Consider the following 17,841-nt stretch of genomic DNA (forward strand, 5'->3'; position numbering starts at 1 on the left):
TCGGTGGCTGTCCATAATGGAAAGAAGGGGTTCAGGCAGGGAAGGAGAAATGGTTGTGAGTCACAGGATGTTCTTTCTAGACAGGCCTTGGGGAACGTTCCACCCATGCCTGTTCCCCAATGAAGCTGGGAAGTGAAGGAAGTCTGGTATTTCTCCCAGAAGCCCTCTTGTCTCTTTGCTGATGCCAGCCATCCATACTCCATTATCCAGTGACCTTGGGGAAGTTTCTGGCTACCCTGGGCTGCTCTCTTTAGGATGGAGTAACAGCAGAGTATGAAAGACTGAAGTTCCAGCCTTCTTCCTCCCTTTACCAGCTATGCTGCTTTAGGCAAGTTACTTAGCCTCTCTGAACTTCAGCTCCTTCTTGTGCATAAAAAGGAACAAAATCCCCTACCTCACATGGTATGCAGTGAACTGAAGTACAAGCCTGGTGCCTCTTACAGGCCAAGCACTGCACTGAATGCTTTACCCATATTAGCTCATTGGTATCTCCATTTTGAGGAAACTAGAGACAGAGATGTTATGGAATTATCCAAGGTCACATAGGTGAGAAGCAGAAAAGCCAGATTTGAACCAAGGCTGCCAAGTGTTCTCTTAGCGCTAAATTATACTGCTCAGTGGATGTTTACTGGATGTTTGCTCAACTCCCTGCCACCTTGCCCTGTAACCAACACCTGCCCTGCCCTCGGGGGATCAGGTCTGCTTGGCTTTCAAAGATCAGAGCAGAATCAAAGGTCCACACGGTGAGTTCGCAGTATTACCAGTAAATCCAACAGTCACAAAGTTAGGACCCTTTTCCCTGAGTAAAATCCAGCATAACCCCAAGGACTTACTTCACGGAAGTCTTACAGAACCACATCAGAAAGGCCAAACCAACCAGATTTGTCCCATGAACATTCAGAAAATGGCAGCTATACCACTGACATACAAAATGTAGCTGAAGGTCCGGACGGAGAAGCTCCAGACCCAGGTCAGGATGTGGGGGTGCACGCAGAGCTGCCCTAGATCTCTCCTCCATGCCTGCCGCCTTCCAACCCTCGATCTCCATGATGTGGCATGTCTTCCAGAGTGACATCTCTAGCCCAGTGACAAAATGCCCAAAGTTCTTCCTTGTTCTTTCCTAGAAAAGTTCTCATAAGCTTCAGAGGGCTCTATATCCCGGACTGAAGGCATTTCCGAAGCCCCTGGACCAGGTGCGGTGGGGGGCCAGTTGTAACCCTAGTCCTCACTGGGAGGTGCTGGGATAGGTCCTCCAGGCCACAGCAAAGAGCCACGTAGCCCACGCACTACCCAACTTCAGGGAGCATAATTCTCAGGGGGAGTGCCATTCACGTGGATGGTTGGGTACATGGCATCTACAGATATGTGTAACTTGCCAGTCCTACTTATATAGCTTGAAAGCCATCTCTCAACTGTCCCACCTACCTGGCCTGGCCTGATTCAGCAGGTCCAGAAGATGATCTTCTGAAGTCCCACAGAACACCCACTCAGCTTCCATTAAAAAGGATTAGGGTGGCTGTAATTTGGGACAGGGCCTGACACCTGCAGAGCTAAGATCTTGGCTAAGGATGGAAGTTGCTGAGCCCCTTACATGGGGTAGCCTGGGGATCTGGCATCCAGCCACACCAAAGAACGCCCCCGTAATCCTATCCACTGGGCCAGGTCAGAGCTGATAAAGACACAGAACTTCCACAGCACCTCCACAAGCATAGGAATTGTCCCAGAGCAGCATAAGCAATGGTGTGGCTGAGGGAGCAGCCATGGGGTACAGCAGTGGACAAGAGCCTAACTAACTATGAAAATGAGGGATAGTCGGGGAGTTGGGAACTTCTTATAGGGGATTTGAGGATGGCCCACCCAGGAAGGCAAGAAGCCTCAGCCCCACGATGTGCATTTCCCAACTTCTAGCCAAGCAGGAAGTGCTGACCGCGCTTGGCATAAACTCAAGAGGAGCCTGGGCCCCATGGTGCCATTTAGAGATGAGAGTCTGTAGTGGAAACTCCAGGATTTGGGGAAGGAATGAGGCATTGGGGTAAAGTGGATGTTTGAGCAGAGATGTTCAGCAGGAAGCTGGCTAAAGAGCCTGGTGGGTAGCACTAACCGATACGTTTAAATAGCTGAAAAGGAAACAAGTAGAAAAGACAAAGCAGAAAGCAAAGGGACATCTTCTCTAGCTCAGTCCTGATCTGAGTGACACAGGCCTACTGGGGAGGCCTTGGCTCTGGCCAGTCGGCTAGTCACCCCATCTGAACCTGCCAGATTCACCAGAGAGGGGCAGGTGGGTTGGTGTGGTGGCAGAGCCTAGGGGGAAGGGCCAAGAGGGAGGCTAAGGAAGATGGCACTTCTTCCTGTCTCCCCAGGGCCTCTGGCAAGAGCAGCTGCAGGTCTGTGAGGCCTGAGGCCGACACAATTTGGGAGTCTCTCTTTATGAAAGAGAGTATTTTTTTAAAAATATTTTTTAAAAATCCTGCTTTTGACACTTTCTGATAGCTAAGATCTCTACCAGGGCCTTCAAAGGGGCCGAGGAGAGTGAACCTTCTTTAGCTTCTCAGTAAATCTACTTCCGGCCTCCAGGTTCATGGCAGCACCTGTAACGTTCTGGAAGGTGAACCTTGTGGAAGAAAGCAAGCCGAGACTATATGAAGAACTTCTGTCATTATTATTTAGCCTGGTTGATTTGGGTTCACACGAGGGAAATTACATGTGCTGGGATTTTATACCTTTCAAAGCACTTTCACTTGACCCTTAAAATATTCTGTGAGGGAGAAAGGGCAGGTATTTTCTCTCATTTTTATTCCACAAAGATCCCCCGATTGCTTACCATGTGCCTGCTAATGCTTGGGGGAGAGCCGTGAACAAGGCCCCGTCCTGCCTTGGAGAACTACAGTCTGGGGGATAGCCCACATCACTGGTTAGTCCCAGGTGACCCCCCCCCCTTCCAAGTACTGACCAAGTTTCCAAGATTAAACATTTTCAGGTCGTTGTGCCAAAGTCCCAATTTCAAGGCAAGGAAAGTCAAGGCCCAGAGAGGTTGAACAAATTGGTAAAACCAAACAGTCAGCCAGGAACAGAAGGGGAGATGAGCCAGCTCAGATTTATTATGTGTCAACTATGTGCTGTGCCCCCCCCATTAGCCATCCCCACAGATGTCATCTGAGCTAATGTTCAATGACCCTTGGGTAATCTCTACTTTCTAGGTAAACTGAGGGTCAGAGATAATCTAAACATGCTCAAGGTTCACAGATAATGAGGGGTAGAGCCTGAATTTGTTCCCAAAACAAACCTTAACACAAAGCCCCAAATTCTTTCTCTTCTACCAGCATATTCCAATTTTCCATCATTAACAAACTGCTCTCACAAGTTTTGCCATATGGACAGAAAACAAAAATGTATTCTGTAACTTCACGTTTTCTATTTAACATCCTCCTAAGCAGTATCACCCATGAAGTTGCAATTTGATGGGAGTTAAAATTAAAAGTTGTAGTCTGTATACTGCTTGAAATAATCTCAGATACTACATCAAACTCACTCAGAGACACGCTCATCCTTGCCAGTCTGCATCTCAGAGACAGAATCTAAACCTGTCACTCTTTCTACAGTTCCTGAGAATTTGTGCAATTTTTGTATTTCTGCTGTGTTGCAGTCACGTTGGGGACTTATGAAGAAGGAATGCTCCTCACATGGACTCCCAAACATTAATTTAACCTCTGCTCAACCCATGTGGTTATAGATTTTGGAAGAAAATAATAAAATGTCCAAAGAGTTCCAGTGATGAGAAAATAGGGCAAGGCCCCTCTGTAAGGCTTCCTACGTGGGTTTCTCATTAGGATAGTTTCAAGAGTAATTAGACTTGTCTGTGATTTAATTCTTAAAACTAGAGGCCTTCTCAGTTGAAGGATGCCTGGAACAGCATAAGACAGCACTGTAGAAAGAGAATTTCATGAAGCAACATTTCGCCGTCCTCCATTCCCAGAATAACCTTCTGGTGGCGGTGCAAACTTGGAAAAGTCCCTCCCCCTTCTGGATCAGGTTATTTTCTAAAATAGAAGTTCCATATGAACCGGGGACATTTTGTTTTGTACACCTTTGTGTCCCAGCACCTAGAACACTTGTTGGCACGTATTAAGTTCAATCAATATTGGCTGAATGACTGAATGAGTCAACCCATTTATCTATAAACGAACTAAAAGACCTCTAAGGTCTCATCCAATAAATAGAAATAAAATGATGCTCCAGTCCAGGAAGCCATGGGATTAGAAGATAGTATCTGAGTACAGACCCCCCATATCCACAAATTATCTGTGGATAGTCTAGTGAATCTAAGCTGAAGGAAATAACAAGTCTTCCAACTAGATCACAGGCCAGGGGCCCAGCACTGATGACACCATAGGCTGGTGAATCTGTAAGAGCCTGAGTAGTAGTAGTCCAAAGGGGTTATTAGTCTCCAGTGGACTGGTCGAAACCTCCAGCCTTAGGCCACAGTCATTAAGGACTTGGATGAGAACAAAGAGAGCTAGTTATCAAATTCCTATGTGACAGGAAATAGTAAGAAGCAGCAAATATACACATGGCAAAATCAGAATCTAAAATGGTTTGGGTAGGACAAAATGACATAGGGAGTTTAAAAATGTAAAATAGAAAGGAAATAGATGTTTTCCCTTTTGGCCAACAGCATGATTAAGAAATGGAGAACAAGTAACTTGCAATACTGTGTATTTAAAAGACTGCAATACTGGTTGACTGCATGCAGAGTAGAAGTCAACAGTGTGACGTGGATGCCAAAAAGTCCAATGCAATCTCATATTGCATTAACAGAAATAGAGTGCTCACAACACGGGAGACAAAAATCCCCTTCTACTCCATGCTGGAATACCGTTGCAATTTCTGATAAACTTCAAGGAAGACAGTATGGTGATTAACGTAACGTAATTAAAAAAAAAAAAAAAACTTCAAGGAAGACATAAACACACTGAAACACAACCAGAGGAAAGGCAGAAATCAGGGAGGAAAAAATATTCCAGAAGAGGAACGGAGGACATTTAGCCTAGAAAAATCAAAGACTTTAGGAAGAAAGGGGGAAAAAAAACACAAGAGCTGTCTTTAAATATTTCAAGGGAAATCGAATTAGCCTCATCGACTGGAAGGTAAAGCAGGGTAGTGAGTATGTTCTGCTAATTAGAGCTATTACTCCCCAAAATGGGCTGCCATGTGAGAGGTAGGTCTCATCATAGGAAGTGGGTGTGTAGTAGAGAAGGTTGATGAGGGCAAGGATCCTTCCAATCCTGACAGTGATGGTGTAAGAGGGCTAAGCCCATCATCATACCATGAGTAGGGCTGTCGGTGCAGATAAACACAGGTCTCTAGGTTAGGATCTACACTGACATACCCCAGCCTTGGATTCTCTCTGAAATCTAGAGTGCTATTCAAATTTGGCAAAAAGTGACTGATTTTGCCTAGAAGAAGCAACATTTCTGAGCATTTCCCTCCAGTCCAAGGCCTGGCTTAGTGGTGCAAGACAGGCAAAGAAAGGGGGGACCGATCTAGAAGGAGCTGCAGGGTAGACAAGGGAACGGACTGGGTGAATGGAGAGATGAGTAATAAGCATTGCTGTAATATAATCAAAATCAGAGGAGATCCTCTCTTCAGAGCTCTGCAGAGAAAGTTTTTTGGACACAGGTTTGTCTTCTCTTCTCCACCCTACCTTATGTCTCCAGTTGCTCAAAGAAGAAAAATGGTCCTGCGTCTAAGGAAGCTCCCACTAAGATCTAAAACTCAGCCCCATCCGTTAGTCTGTTTCCCCAGCCATGAAGTTGAGAGGCAGAAGAGCAAGGCCAGGTGCTCAGAAATACCTCACTGACACCTAAGAATTAGAGTGCCTCCCACTTATTGAACATCTATTATGCATCAGACACTGTGTCAGGTCTGACATTTTATGTTCCAAGTTACCTATTATTTTACAGCTGAAGAAATTAAGGCTCAGAGAGGTTAAATGGTTTGGCTAACATGTCACCACTTCAAAATAATCACAGCTCATATTCACTAAATACTTCCTCTGTGTCAGGGGCTGTTTTTAAGGAATTACATGTGTTATCTCATCTATTCCTCACGACAATCCTACCAGATAGGTTCTCCTATTGTCCCCATTCCACAGATGAGAAGAATAGCCTCAAGGGGCCTAAATGACTTATTCACAAAGTCACAAAGCTACAAAGTAAAATACCCTAGCACTCTTTCCTATGGGACACACTGAGTCTCTGTAGTAGGAGAAATAACCCCAGCTCTGCCTCTGGTCTGCCAGGCAGGGGCCTCCAGCAGATCAGAAAGGACGGAGACTTTGATTGGTGGCTGCGACCTCTGGGTCCTACGATGGGACAGAGATGCGTGTGCAAGGTCAGGGGCCTACAGGGCAAGGAAAGAGCACCCAGAGGGCCCGGCCGGGCAGCCCAGAGTGGTCCAGCCAGGAGCTCGTCGCAGCTGACCCAGGAGCCCACTCACGGCCACGCCGCTCTTCAAGGGGAAGCGACCCCTTCCTCCTACCACCTACACACGACTCCCCGGGCCATTGGGCCCCAGCTGCTCACTGCATCTTCTCTTGCCGGGGGAAAGGGCCATTCTGTCTTCCTAAGAAAATGCTCCAAGTCTGGTGGAAACTCTAGCACTTCACACCACTTCTTCTTTTGCCAAGTGGGTCACAAACCGGGAGGCTTTTCGGCAGAAGCTGACCCTCCCCATCCCTCCTAAAACACCAAACCGAGTAAAAGGTACTTTCCTGGAGGGGGCGGTGGCAGCAGTTGGCCTGTGATGGGGAGTAATTTATGACTGACATTGTTTAGAACCACCGGTACATGGTGATGACAAAAAGCAGACCCACTCTTAGTCAGCTTCACTACTACTTTTAAATTCTCTACAGACCAGGCACGCCGTGACTGCCTGCACCTGGGAGACTGTCCCCCTGGTAGGCCACTGCCTGGCAGGCTGCTCCATGACTTCTGCAGCCCATGCCTGCTCCTCAGACACTTCCTCAGTGGCCGGCAAGAAGCTTACTTACCAGATCAGAGATGAAGACTTCACTTTTAAAAGATCAGACATCAAGCGCCCATCAGACGAAATCAAATGACTAGGCAGAAGATGAGCTGCATTTCCCTTTTAGAACTTTCACCTATCCATATCAAGTTGCAACTTTAATTGCTCTTAGGTGCACATAATCATCACGTCTATAAATCAGCCCATTCGAGGCAACCATACGGGCAACTCCAAAAAAAAAAAAAAAATGGAGTTGGCAGCAACCCGCACCCCCCAACTGTCCTAACGCGGGGCCTGTGCCCTTCCTCTCCGGTGATTTTTCTTCTGTCTCCCCGGAGGAGGCCAGCACATTCACTGTCTTCCAACACCTGCAGAGAGGCCACACAGGCCAGCCACTGAGGAGGAAAGCTCCCTAGGGAAGTGCTGAAGGAACAAGTAGCAGGCCACCTGGGCTGCCGTCTCACCCCGTGTAGGCCGATTTCCAATCATGAACCAATGCACAGAAGGCATTTGCTTACCTGGACTGGAACGCTCTATCTGCTGCAACGTCCTCAGAACTTGGTGTATGTCCTTCATGCTGGTGTCTTTCTGGCTATACAGAAGAAGCCGCTGAGCATCTGAGAACAGGCGAGACACGCTGCAGGGGGTGCAAGAAAAGAAGAAAAGCCCTGGTTAGACTAGCTGCCTCTCTGGCTTGAAGAAAGTACCTGCCAGGAAAACATGCCCCGCCATGTTTTCCATGGGCCAGCCCTGGTCCAATCCCACTGCTCGCCACAGCCAGCAGCACCGATAGTCTGGGCTCTTTCCCATCCACCTGCCATCCCTGCCCTGAATGCTCTTCCCGGGTGTCCACACAACCAAATCCTACCACCCTTCAAGGCCCAGCCCACGTGCCTCCTCTCCAGGAAGGCCTCACACCCACCCACCCACCCACACACACACACACACACACACATCCAGGACCAACTTATCCATGAGACACAGAAGCACAGTGCCTAGGGCCCAGGATGCTCTTAGGGGTCCACAAAAATTTTTAATGTCTTTTAAAATCAGAATTAAAAAAAATGAAATTCAGAAATTCAGGATGAATATATAGGATAATGAATCCAACCTAGATTATAGTCATCTTTACACCAACACAGTTTATCAAATAAAATTTTTAATATTTCTGCGTGCAAGGAGGTCCCTGAAAGCTACAAAGCCTAAGATCCACGGACGTTATAATGTTGTCCTGTCTGGCCTGGCAGCAGCTTCCTCGGAACTGTCCTGATACATCTCCTACAGTCCTTTGTCCACTCGAACTCATGCCACGGTTCTGTGCATTCCAAGAATCTTCAATGGCTCATTCAGCAAACACTTACTAAGTCCATATTTATGTCCAGTATTGAAGCCAGGAGCCAAGAAGACAAAAGCAAAGGAAGCAACATCCTGGCCCTTGGGGAACTCACACCGGGGAAGAGAGAGACCTGCAGACATTGGGACACCGCAGTATGACCGGGCAGTGACAGAGTCAGAGTGAATCTGGGAGCAAAGGACCAAACTCGCCCAGCCCAGGCAGTGAGCTCCTTGCGGGCAGGCTCCCTCCTGTGCATATCTCTGTACCACCTCCCCCAACACCTAGACCAGCCACTTCAAATGCACAGGAAATGTTGTTAAGTGAGTAGGCTAATGAATGCACAGAGCTGACATGCTGCGTCTCCCCCTCCCCTACTTACTGACCGGTTTTTGGAAGAATGGCCCCCAACCACAGGACCCTTATTGTCATAGAGCTGCATATTGTTACTCCTAAAATGCACCAAAGTAAGATCCCACAGTCTTAAATCCTGGCAGCAATTCTCCGTGCCCTTGTTCTTCAAATCTTTACAAAAACAACCTCACTCAAATTCAACCATTCAAAATTCTCCAGAGGTTGAGAAGGGAAGGAAGAGTATTAACTGACAAGTTTGGAAAGAAAACCCGATATAGTACTTACATGGATTTGTTAAAGTTTCCAAGAACCCCAGGGGCCTCACCAGGAGTCGGATAACGGAAACAGGGGTTATTGGCATTACAGATAATCCCCTGAACCCAAGGAAGCGTTCCTGCAGAGGGCATGGCTTTGTTTGGAAAGTGGCCTATGAAATCAAGAAGAAGAAAAAAAAAAAGAGACACATTAACTTTCTGAGGCAATTTTGGGGACTCGACAGGACCCTCTATCTCTTTTGCTTCCACCCGTACACTGCTCCATCCCAAATGTGTGTGTCCCATCCCTCACACCCCAGACACCTGCCACCTCTGGACTAATCCCAGCCTGAGCTGGAAACTTGGCATCAGACAGTAGTTCTTAATCTACCTGCATCATCTGTGGATGGGGGTTCATAACCTCAGCCATGGGGAAGTGACGAGAGGGGCAGAGTAGACCACACACAGAAAGTGCCTGACGACCCTTACTTCACCTTCCACCGCCTGCCTCACCTGCCAGAGACATGGAGGGCCCTGGGAATGGCCTGATCCAATTCCTTCATTCTCTAAGGAGACCACAGCAAGATGAAGTGGCAGGTGGAGAATGCTCAAGGAGGGGCGCCTGGGTGGCTCAGTCAGTGAAGTGTCTGCCTTCAGCTCAGGTCATGATCCCAGGATCCTGGGATCGAGCCCCACATCAGGCTCCCTGCTCAGCTGGGAGTCTGCTTGTCCCTCTCCCTCTGTCCCTCCCCCTCCACTCATTCTCTCTCTCTCAAATAAAGAAATAAAATCTTAAAAAAAAAAAAAATTGTTGAAGGAGTCAGTGGGCAGGACTGGGAGTGGAACCCACATTTCCGTGATCCCAATCCACATTCCTTCCCTTATATCTGAGGCTTCCCTTGTGCTCTATCTCTTCTCAGTCCCCTCGGGTACTATCCTTTGTTGGCCAAACATGTTAGTTTCTCTTCCTCTGCCAGCTCATAAGCTCCTTAAAGGCACGTAATAAACATGCTAACTTGGGGTCAGATGTCATCTGTGAAGCTACCTTTGTTGTCAGTGTTGTTCTGCCGCTCATCCAAACTACGAGCCCCATCCCATAGGTCACCTCCTCACTCTCCTTTCCCTTCGTTACGGAGGAGCTGCTGACAAACAGCAGGTTTGGGGGTCCTTGGGTAGGTCCTCAGTGTCAGAGGCACACCTTGGTTGTAGTAGGCAGCCACAGGGGCCACTGATGAGGATCAAGATAAATGTGCCCTGGGACCAGGGGCTTTTAGCCGAAGGACCAAGCATGTGTGAATTCCTTTGGACAGAAAGGCCATGGCTCCAGCTTTCATCATATTCTCAGGGTTACCTGTGACCCTAAGAGAGTTAACAACCATTAAAAACAATGGCTCTAAGTGACAAAGGGCTGTGCAGTTTTACAGGGGTTGGGGTCAGACCTACAGGGATTCATATCCAGTCCCCGCAACTTGCTAAGTAGCAACTTCGGCCAAGTTACCCAACCCCTACGTCAGTTTCCTCGGGTGTAAAACGGTGACAGAAATACAGTGGACTCCACAGAGCTGCAGTGAGTAGTGCGTGAGTTCTTACAGGCAAAGCAGGTAGCAGAGAGCCTGGCCCAGGGCAAAGGCCTGGAGAGCGAGCCTGTCAGGACGGTTGCAGCACTCTGGTTGTGAGCCTACGACAGTACTCATTCCACCACTCCAGCCAGAAATACTCCTTCCACCCCACAGCTACGACCTTCCTCCAGAGCAGGAATCCCATTTCATTCATCTTACCCTTTTCGCGCAGATATGCTAACAGAGTCTCCCCAGAAGGTAAGCTACAGCCAGAAATTGCTACCCTCTGCATTTCTAATATTGGGGTCCCTTTTTTCTTTTCCTTCTATCATAGTCCAACCAGAGAGGCAACCTCCAAAGCAAGGATGTAACAAGATCTGATCACTGTGGCCACCCTCTGCAGGGACTCTGGCCTGTTGAACGTTTACTCAGTAAACCTCCTTATCTCCCTGTTAATAGTTCAAGGAAAACCAAACAAGGTCCCTTGCCTAGGTCAGCTGCTCCTCATGCAGGGAAAAGTTTATGTAACCCAACCAAATACTCGAAGAATTAAGGGATTCTCTTTAACCTCCTGAAGATACTGGCAGCCAAAATAGGGTGGTGTTGGTCCAGGCAGCACTGGGCAGTGGAGGGGAAGTTATTTCAAGCTAATCCCTGGGGATTAAAACAAAGACCCTTCCCTAGAGGTCCCACCCGATTTGCAAAAAAAAAAAAAAAAAAAGGCAGTAGGGGGACTTGGCATTTGGTATACAGGACGACAATCAAATATCGTAATGGACCTCCACAGCCCAGGGAAGTGATTAGGACCTTGATGGCTCTCGATCAAACTCGGAAAGATTTATGGGGAAGAATTAAACACCCATCTTTTGTTCCCAGGCACAAGACACCTCTGCAGGCTTCATCTTAGCTCTCTGCCCTTCTAGCGAGGTCCCTAGAAGGTGGTGAGAATAGGAAGGTAAGGTTGCAAGAAGTGCACAGGTGGGGGCAAAAGTCGCATCTGCCTTCTGTAAGTACAGCAATTTCACATTTCTTAGAATCTATAATCTAGATCTAGAGGGATCTGGGTTAAAATTCAACAACTTGCCCAAGGTCATGACCTCAGCAAGAGGTGTAGCAAGGATCCAAACAAACCCCAATTTGTCTGATGCCAAGGTACGCACTATTTCCACTACACCGTCTTGCCTGCTTGTGATTATTCCTGAGAGAGCACAGCCTAGCAGATAAAAAGGCTGAGTTTTCCCTAAAACCCTAAAACGTGTACTTCAGTGAAGCTTAGGGTAATGCTAAAATAAAATCAAATATGCATTTGTTCATTAATCTTTGGGGCACCAAAAGAAAAAGCAGAATTACATCCCAGGCCCACAAATTGAGCATATATTTCATTTTATGCTCTTTTCCTTTCTGGCGAAATCAGAAAAAAACGCATCTGGTAGAATGTTCTTGAGGTTTTGTGGATTTTGGATTTTTTTTAAACTTCAATACGTATAAGATGTATTAGCAAATTAGCAGGTAAAAAAACTGCCACTATGTGCTGTGAGAGAGATGGGACCAGCCTAAGAACACAATTAAAAGGTGTCCTTAACCCCATCTCTTCCTCGAAGAACAGTATCCTGCAAAAATATCCTGTGCAGCCGGCGGGCTGTGAGCGGAGCTAGCTAATGGTAAGAAAAGGCACCGAAGCAATGGAACAGAGGTCCCAGTAAAACCTCCCACATAAACGTTGACCCTTCAGACTGGGACATTTCTGCGGTCAGTCCATCCAATGAGCCTAGCCAGGAGACAAAGACGGTGATGACAGAATGACACCCAGGACAACCACATGGGGTAGGTGTCGTCATTCCCCTTTGATAAACTTGAGGACAATCAGGTACAGAGAAGTGAAGTCACTTGCCCAGGGTGATATACCTAGTAAGCGTCGAGGCCAGGATTCAAACCCAGGTCACCTGACTTCGAGAGCTTGTATTCTTAGCCACTACTGTATTTTCTACCCTCACTATATAGGCCATCACCCAAACACATGCCCAGGAGTCAGATGACTGGAGCTCGATTTCCTCTGTGTCACTTATTAGATGTGTGACCTAGGGCAAGTCCTGCACTTTTTGGAACTCCAGTTTACTTATTGAGAAATTAAAGCAAACGCTAACAATGAGGGTCTGTTATACAAGGTTGTTCTGACAATCCAATGAAATCATATTAGGCAATCTGAGCAGTCCTACACAAATGCTGCTTAAAATGATATGTTCCTGATTTGCAACTGTGCAATAAAGATGTAATGCATATAAAAAAAAACAAAACCTGGCAGGGTCCAGATGAGAGCTGAGTTAAGGCACTGCCTCAGGGGGCTCTTTTAATCACTATCCTCTGACTTATTGGTAAGCTGCTTTTACTTTCATGATCTAAAATGCATGAAACAGATGTTGGCTATTATTATAATTACTGTTATTACCATTGGCTAGGACTGAAAATGGTCTCCTGAGTTCACGCCTTATCAGAAAACAGGAAGCGTTTCTATTCCAAACCATGTGCGGTGTTTCCTAAAGATAGTGGCTTAGGACAAATGTAGTCCGTGCCCACTGCCTGGATGTCGCGTGCCAGCAGTCTGACGTGGGACACTCAGATACTCACATTCATGTTGTTCATAGGGTGGGTAGCTCAGCCGGACGGAGATCAGGATCAGGAAGATAAACAGAGGCCAGGCCACTTCCAGCAACAGCTGACACTGAGAGGGAAATAAGACAGAGCACTGTGAGTTTAAAAAATAACATGGGTGCTTAACTCTACTGGGCTTTGGGAAATCCACAGTTGTTAATTAAACAACTGATGGGCTCTTCAGCCTCTCCCACTACTCTCCAGGCTTTATCAATGCTGAATTGTTTGCAGTTCTCATAACATACTATTCCACACCTCTGTGTTCTCCTGAAGAAAGGGAAAACCCTTCCTATCCTGCTTCATCTGGCTCATTACTTCCTATTCATTCTTCAACACACTCCAGCACCATTTCCTTGACTAAAATCTCAGGCTAAGTGAGAAACCCTTCTCCTGTAACAGTAACCCATGCATATTCCTCCCAGAGCCTTTTCCTCCAGCCTGAAATCACCCACCACTGGCTTCCTCAGGCAATAGGAGCACCCTGAAGGCAAGCACTCAAGTCAGCTTTGCATTCCCAGCCCTCGGGCAGTGTCAGGTAGGGAAGGACCTTTAGTGGAAAGGAGAGGGCGGGGCAACCTGCTGGGCTCAACACACCACCTCCGCTCCTTAAACGGCACACACAGTTGGGCTAAGGCTCCAAAGGACAATGGAAATTGACACAGGGTTCCATATGGACCTCTGTGCCTCCAGGACTGGAAAGAGCTGGGAAAAATGCAAAGTTCTCCTTCCCTGTCTATCAGGGTCTCCGTACCACCTTCTCCAGTCGGTTAGAAGATCATTAAACTTACAAGTAAGCATGATCCACTCTGGTTAAAACAGTGCAGTGTCTCTAAAGGAAAACCCTGCCTCAGTGAGTTGCCAAGGGATAAATAAGCCCAGGGACAAGATGGAAATCGTTAAGACATCATTTTATTGAACCAGGGGTGAGCTACACTGCCCGAAGACTCTCACCTCTTTCATTCCCTTCATTTCTAGACTCTGAGGTTCTAATTAGGATGAACACCAAAGAGCCCAGAAGAGTCACGGGGCCTTGTGGTTATGAGTAATTAAAACTGTGGCTGCAGAACCACAAAATCAATAGAACACTGGCTTGAAATCCCCCCCCTTTTTTTTTTCAAACAGAATTTTTTTTCTTGATCTTTAAGTCCATACATTTTTAGTGGAAAATTTGAAATTAAAAAATTCTAGAAAAGTAGGAAAAAGTAAATACGAATCACCCTTAATCCTACTTTCCAAAGATAATCCCTAGTAAACTGAGCTAACAATGCCCCCTATTAATATTTTGGTCTTTTTTTTTCTATGCATACATGAATATTTTTCTCTACAAAACTGACATTATACAGCATATATAATTCTGTATTTTGCTTTTTCATTTAACATTACAATGGGAGTATTTTCCATGACAAGATATTCTCTTAAAAATGGATTTTAATGGCCATTTTGATATTCCATCCTGTGAAAAGATCATAATTAATTAAACTCTCTGCTCTTGCTGGTGCTTCAGAGTGTTTTTGCTTTTTTGTTTATCATTTGTGGTTGCATTTTGGTATTTCAAATAACCCATTTTTAATTTCCAAAAACCTTCGGTATGATTACCCATTAAAGTCTTTTTTAAAATCGTCTTTTTGGAAGGAAATACAAAGATGGTAATAGTAGATGTCCTGGGGTGATAAGAAGATGGGTGACTTTTTTTTTTTTTTAAACACTTTCCTGTGTTTCCTAATTCTTCCATAATGAGCATGTATTACTTCTTGAAAGGAACAAAAATCCACTGTTACCATATAACCATGAAGAATAATTTATACTATTTGATAGCACATGGTGGCGTAGGGGGGTGACGGGGGGTGGGGGTATAAATGGGTCCCTCTTTGGAAGAAAGCATGCTCTCAGTGGGGTCTCCAAGACCAAAGACATGGCTGGTCTTCCTCATATTTCTATAAATAATCCCAAAGAGGCAACACACACTGAAATCTCCAAGCTTTCAATGACATTTGGTCTCTTCTACCAGCAGAGTTGGAAGCCCCTCCTTGGAACCTCCCAGGTACTCCGTGCCTTCACCAGCACTTGGAACAGCAGGGGCCCTACTTCAAAGGACTTTCTCCCCCACTGTCACTTTCTTCTCACTAAGCCTGCCACATAGGAAGTCTTAAAAAAGACTGAGTAAGAGAATGAACTGAAGCTTATGAAATAATAAAGATGGAAATATAAATCAGTGGAGCTGTCTGGGAAAGCAATTTGACCATACATAGTCAAAAGACACGTTTATCCCCTTTGACCAAGTAACATGCATAGGAATTCATCCTACAGAACTAAATTTAAAATATCAATAAGCTGTATACATGAAGTTATTCATCCACTGAAACACTGTAATTACAAAATATCAGAAACAACTTAGTTGCACAGTACTGGGGAAATGATTAAATTATGGTACATCTACTGGACAGTATATTATGCTGTCCTCCCATCTATGAAACACAGACACTATTAACCATGTAACACTAAGTGAAAAAAGCAGAACACAAAACTGTATGCATTACAAGCTTACAGCTACATAAAATCACTTACAAATATGAACAGGAATAAACTTTTTAAAAATGGCATTAACTGTGAATGAACTCAGAAAAGAATAATGAATTCAGAAAAAAAAACAAAAACAAAATTAAATGAAGAGTATGAGTAAGATAGTCACCAACCTTGGCACTCTGAAGTTACCATTTGTACATTTAGGATAAATAGTAGCTACTGTTTTTTTATTTAGAGTCCAGTATGTAGTAGGCACATTACATATGGATTATCTCATTTAATCCTCCAAACAGCCTTGTGGTGTAGGAACCATTACTGTCCCCATTTTATATGTGGCAAGGCTAAAGCTCAAGGAGGGCTAAGTCACGGAGACAGAGGCAGAGTTATGATTAACTGCTAGTTCTGCCCAACTCCAGAGGCCACATGGCATTGAAACAGCACATGGCCCCGGTGGGAAATGACCGCATTAGTGGCAAGGTCACAAAACATCAACTGGTTCCACCAAGGTCACGTGAATTATAACAGTTACAGCCAATAGTGAGCACCGACTGCATAGCAGGTATTTTTACATATCTCATCTCTAATATTTAATTCTCATAATGACTCTCTGAGATAGATTGCACTGTTACCATGAAGCTAAGGTTTGGAGAGGTTATCACCCGCAACCTGGTAACAGAGTGCACCTGCACTTGAACCCAGTTCTAGTGACCCCCTTGTGCTTTTGTACCCATTTTACAGATGAGTACAGTGAGGCCCAGAGAGTTAATAAACAAACATTCAAATGTTGGCAACAGGGTATGAATTTATCAAATTAAAACTACACTGGTGGATTACTGTAAAACTACCAGGAATGTCAATGGCATCCTGCGATGCTAGGGCCAAAAAATCCTTCTCTTACTAACACAGATTTTAATGCATGCCTCTCAGAATTGTTTTGAAATTTAAGAAGATAATGGATATAAAAGCATGTCAAAACTACAAAACACAGTCTTACACACTAAGAGTAAGTATTATAACTATGAAGATTATTTGGAAATATGGAAACATACACACCAAATAATGTCAAGTGGAAGAAGAAAACAGAACGTAAAATGGTACATATACATGTGAGGATTACAACTGTCGCCTTGGGCTATTGTCGCTCAAGTCCCTTCAGTGCCAAGGACCACACAATCTGATCCTCATAATCATGACCCATCCACCTGAGAGACTTCTTCTGTACATAAAATAAAATTCAGCTGTCCTTCTCCAGCTCCAAGGCCAGGCGTGATCTGGCCCTGCCGATCCCCAGTTCATCTCCAGCCAGCCTTCATTCACCCCACCAGTATCACTGGCTTCTCTGTTCCTTGACTCAGGAGCATGCATTCGGCCCCATGGCCTTCACACCTTCTCTCTACCTGGAATATGGTGCTCCTCATCTCTGAGCTCCTGATCTTCCCCGGCTTGAACTTCAGGGCTCTCGGCTTACCTGTTTTAACTTTCCATCCTAAATTAAGTCCCTACCCATACCCGGGTGGTATCTAACACAGTGCCACAGTTTGTCTGATTTATTTTCTCCTGACACCTAACACAGTTTGTTATTTTATTTTCACTTCTGTGATCATGGATCTCATATCTGCTTCCCTCACTGAACAGTAAGCTCTGTGAGGGCAAGGATCACGTCTGCCTGCTTCACCACTGTACACCCAGCATGCTGCCCCCCATGTAGTAGATGCTCAATAAATATGCATCCAAATGAAACAGTAAATGGCTGTGTTCTAACATTCTTCATTCCACAGAAGACAAAACTAAAACTCAAGAGAAGTGGGTTTCCCTCAGCCATTGAGGCACATGGTGGCCAAGCTGGAATTAGAACTGAATTAGAATTAAATAAAAATTAGAATTACTATCTGGATTTGAACCATCACTACCAGGCCAGGAACAAGGACAAGGAAGAAATGTATCAGCTTGGGGCGCCTGGGTGGCTCAGTCGTTAAGCGTCTGCCTTCGGCTCAGGTCATGATCCCAGGGTCCTGGGATCGAGCCCCGCATCGGGCTCTCTGCTCAGCAGGGAGCCTGCTTCTCCCTCTCCCACTCTGCCTGCTTGTGTTCCCTCTCTCATTGTCTCTCTCTGTCAAATAAATAAATAAAATCTTTAAAAAAAAAA

The 17,841-nt window shown here is 45.6% G+C and overlaps 1 protein-coding gene across 4 annotated transcripts in view; it reads right to left on the minus strand.

Moving 5' to 3' along the window:
• Positions 1-17,841, minus strand: part of LOC123849865 (phospholipid-transporting ATPase ABCA1) — a 126,122-nt gene that overhangs the window by 84,162 nt on the left and 24,119 nt on the right. For all 4 annotated transcript variants that reach the window (XM_064579297.1, XM_064579296.1, XM_064579299.1 and 1 more), the window contains exons 3-5: positions 13,149-13,242; positions 8,996-9,137; positions 7,542-7,660 (exon numbers count right to left, since the gene is read on the minus strand). In XM_064579297.1, coding sequence (XP_064435367.1) covers positions 7,542-7,660; positions 8,996-9,137; positions 13,149-13,242 — 355 coding nt within the window. The remainder of the gene's footprint in view (positions 1-7,541; positions 7,661-8,995; positions 9,138-13,148; positions 13,243-17,841) is intronic.

This window comes from Mirounga angustirostris, unplaced genomic scaffold, assembly GCF_029215605.1.
Source record: "Mirounga angustirostris isolate CCGP_5_RB_7025 unplaced genomic scaffold, mMirAng1.0.hap1 SCAF_15, whole genome shotgun sequence".
Classification (NCBI taxonomy): domain Eukaryota; kingdom Metazoa; phylum Chordata; class Mammalia; order Carnivora; family Phocidae; genus Mirounga; species Mirounga angustirostris.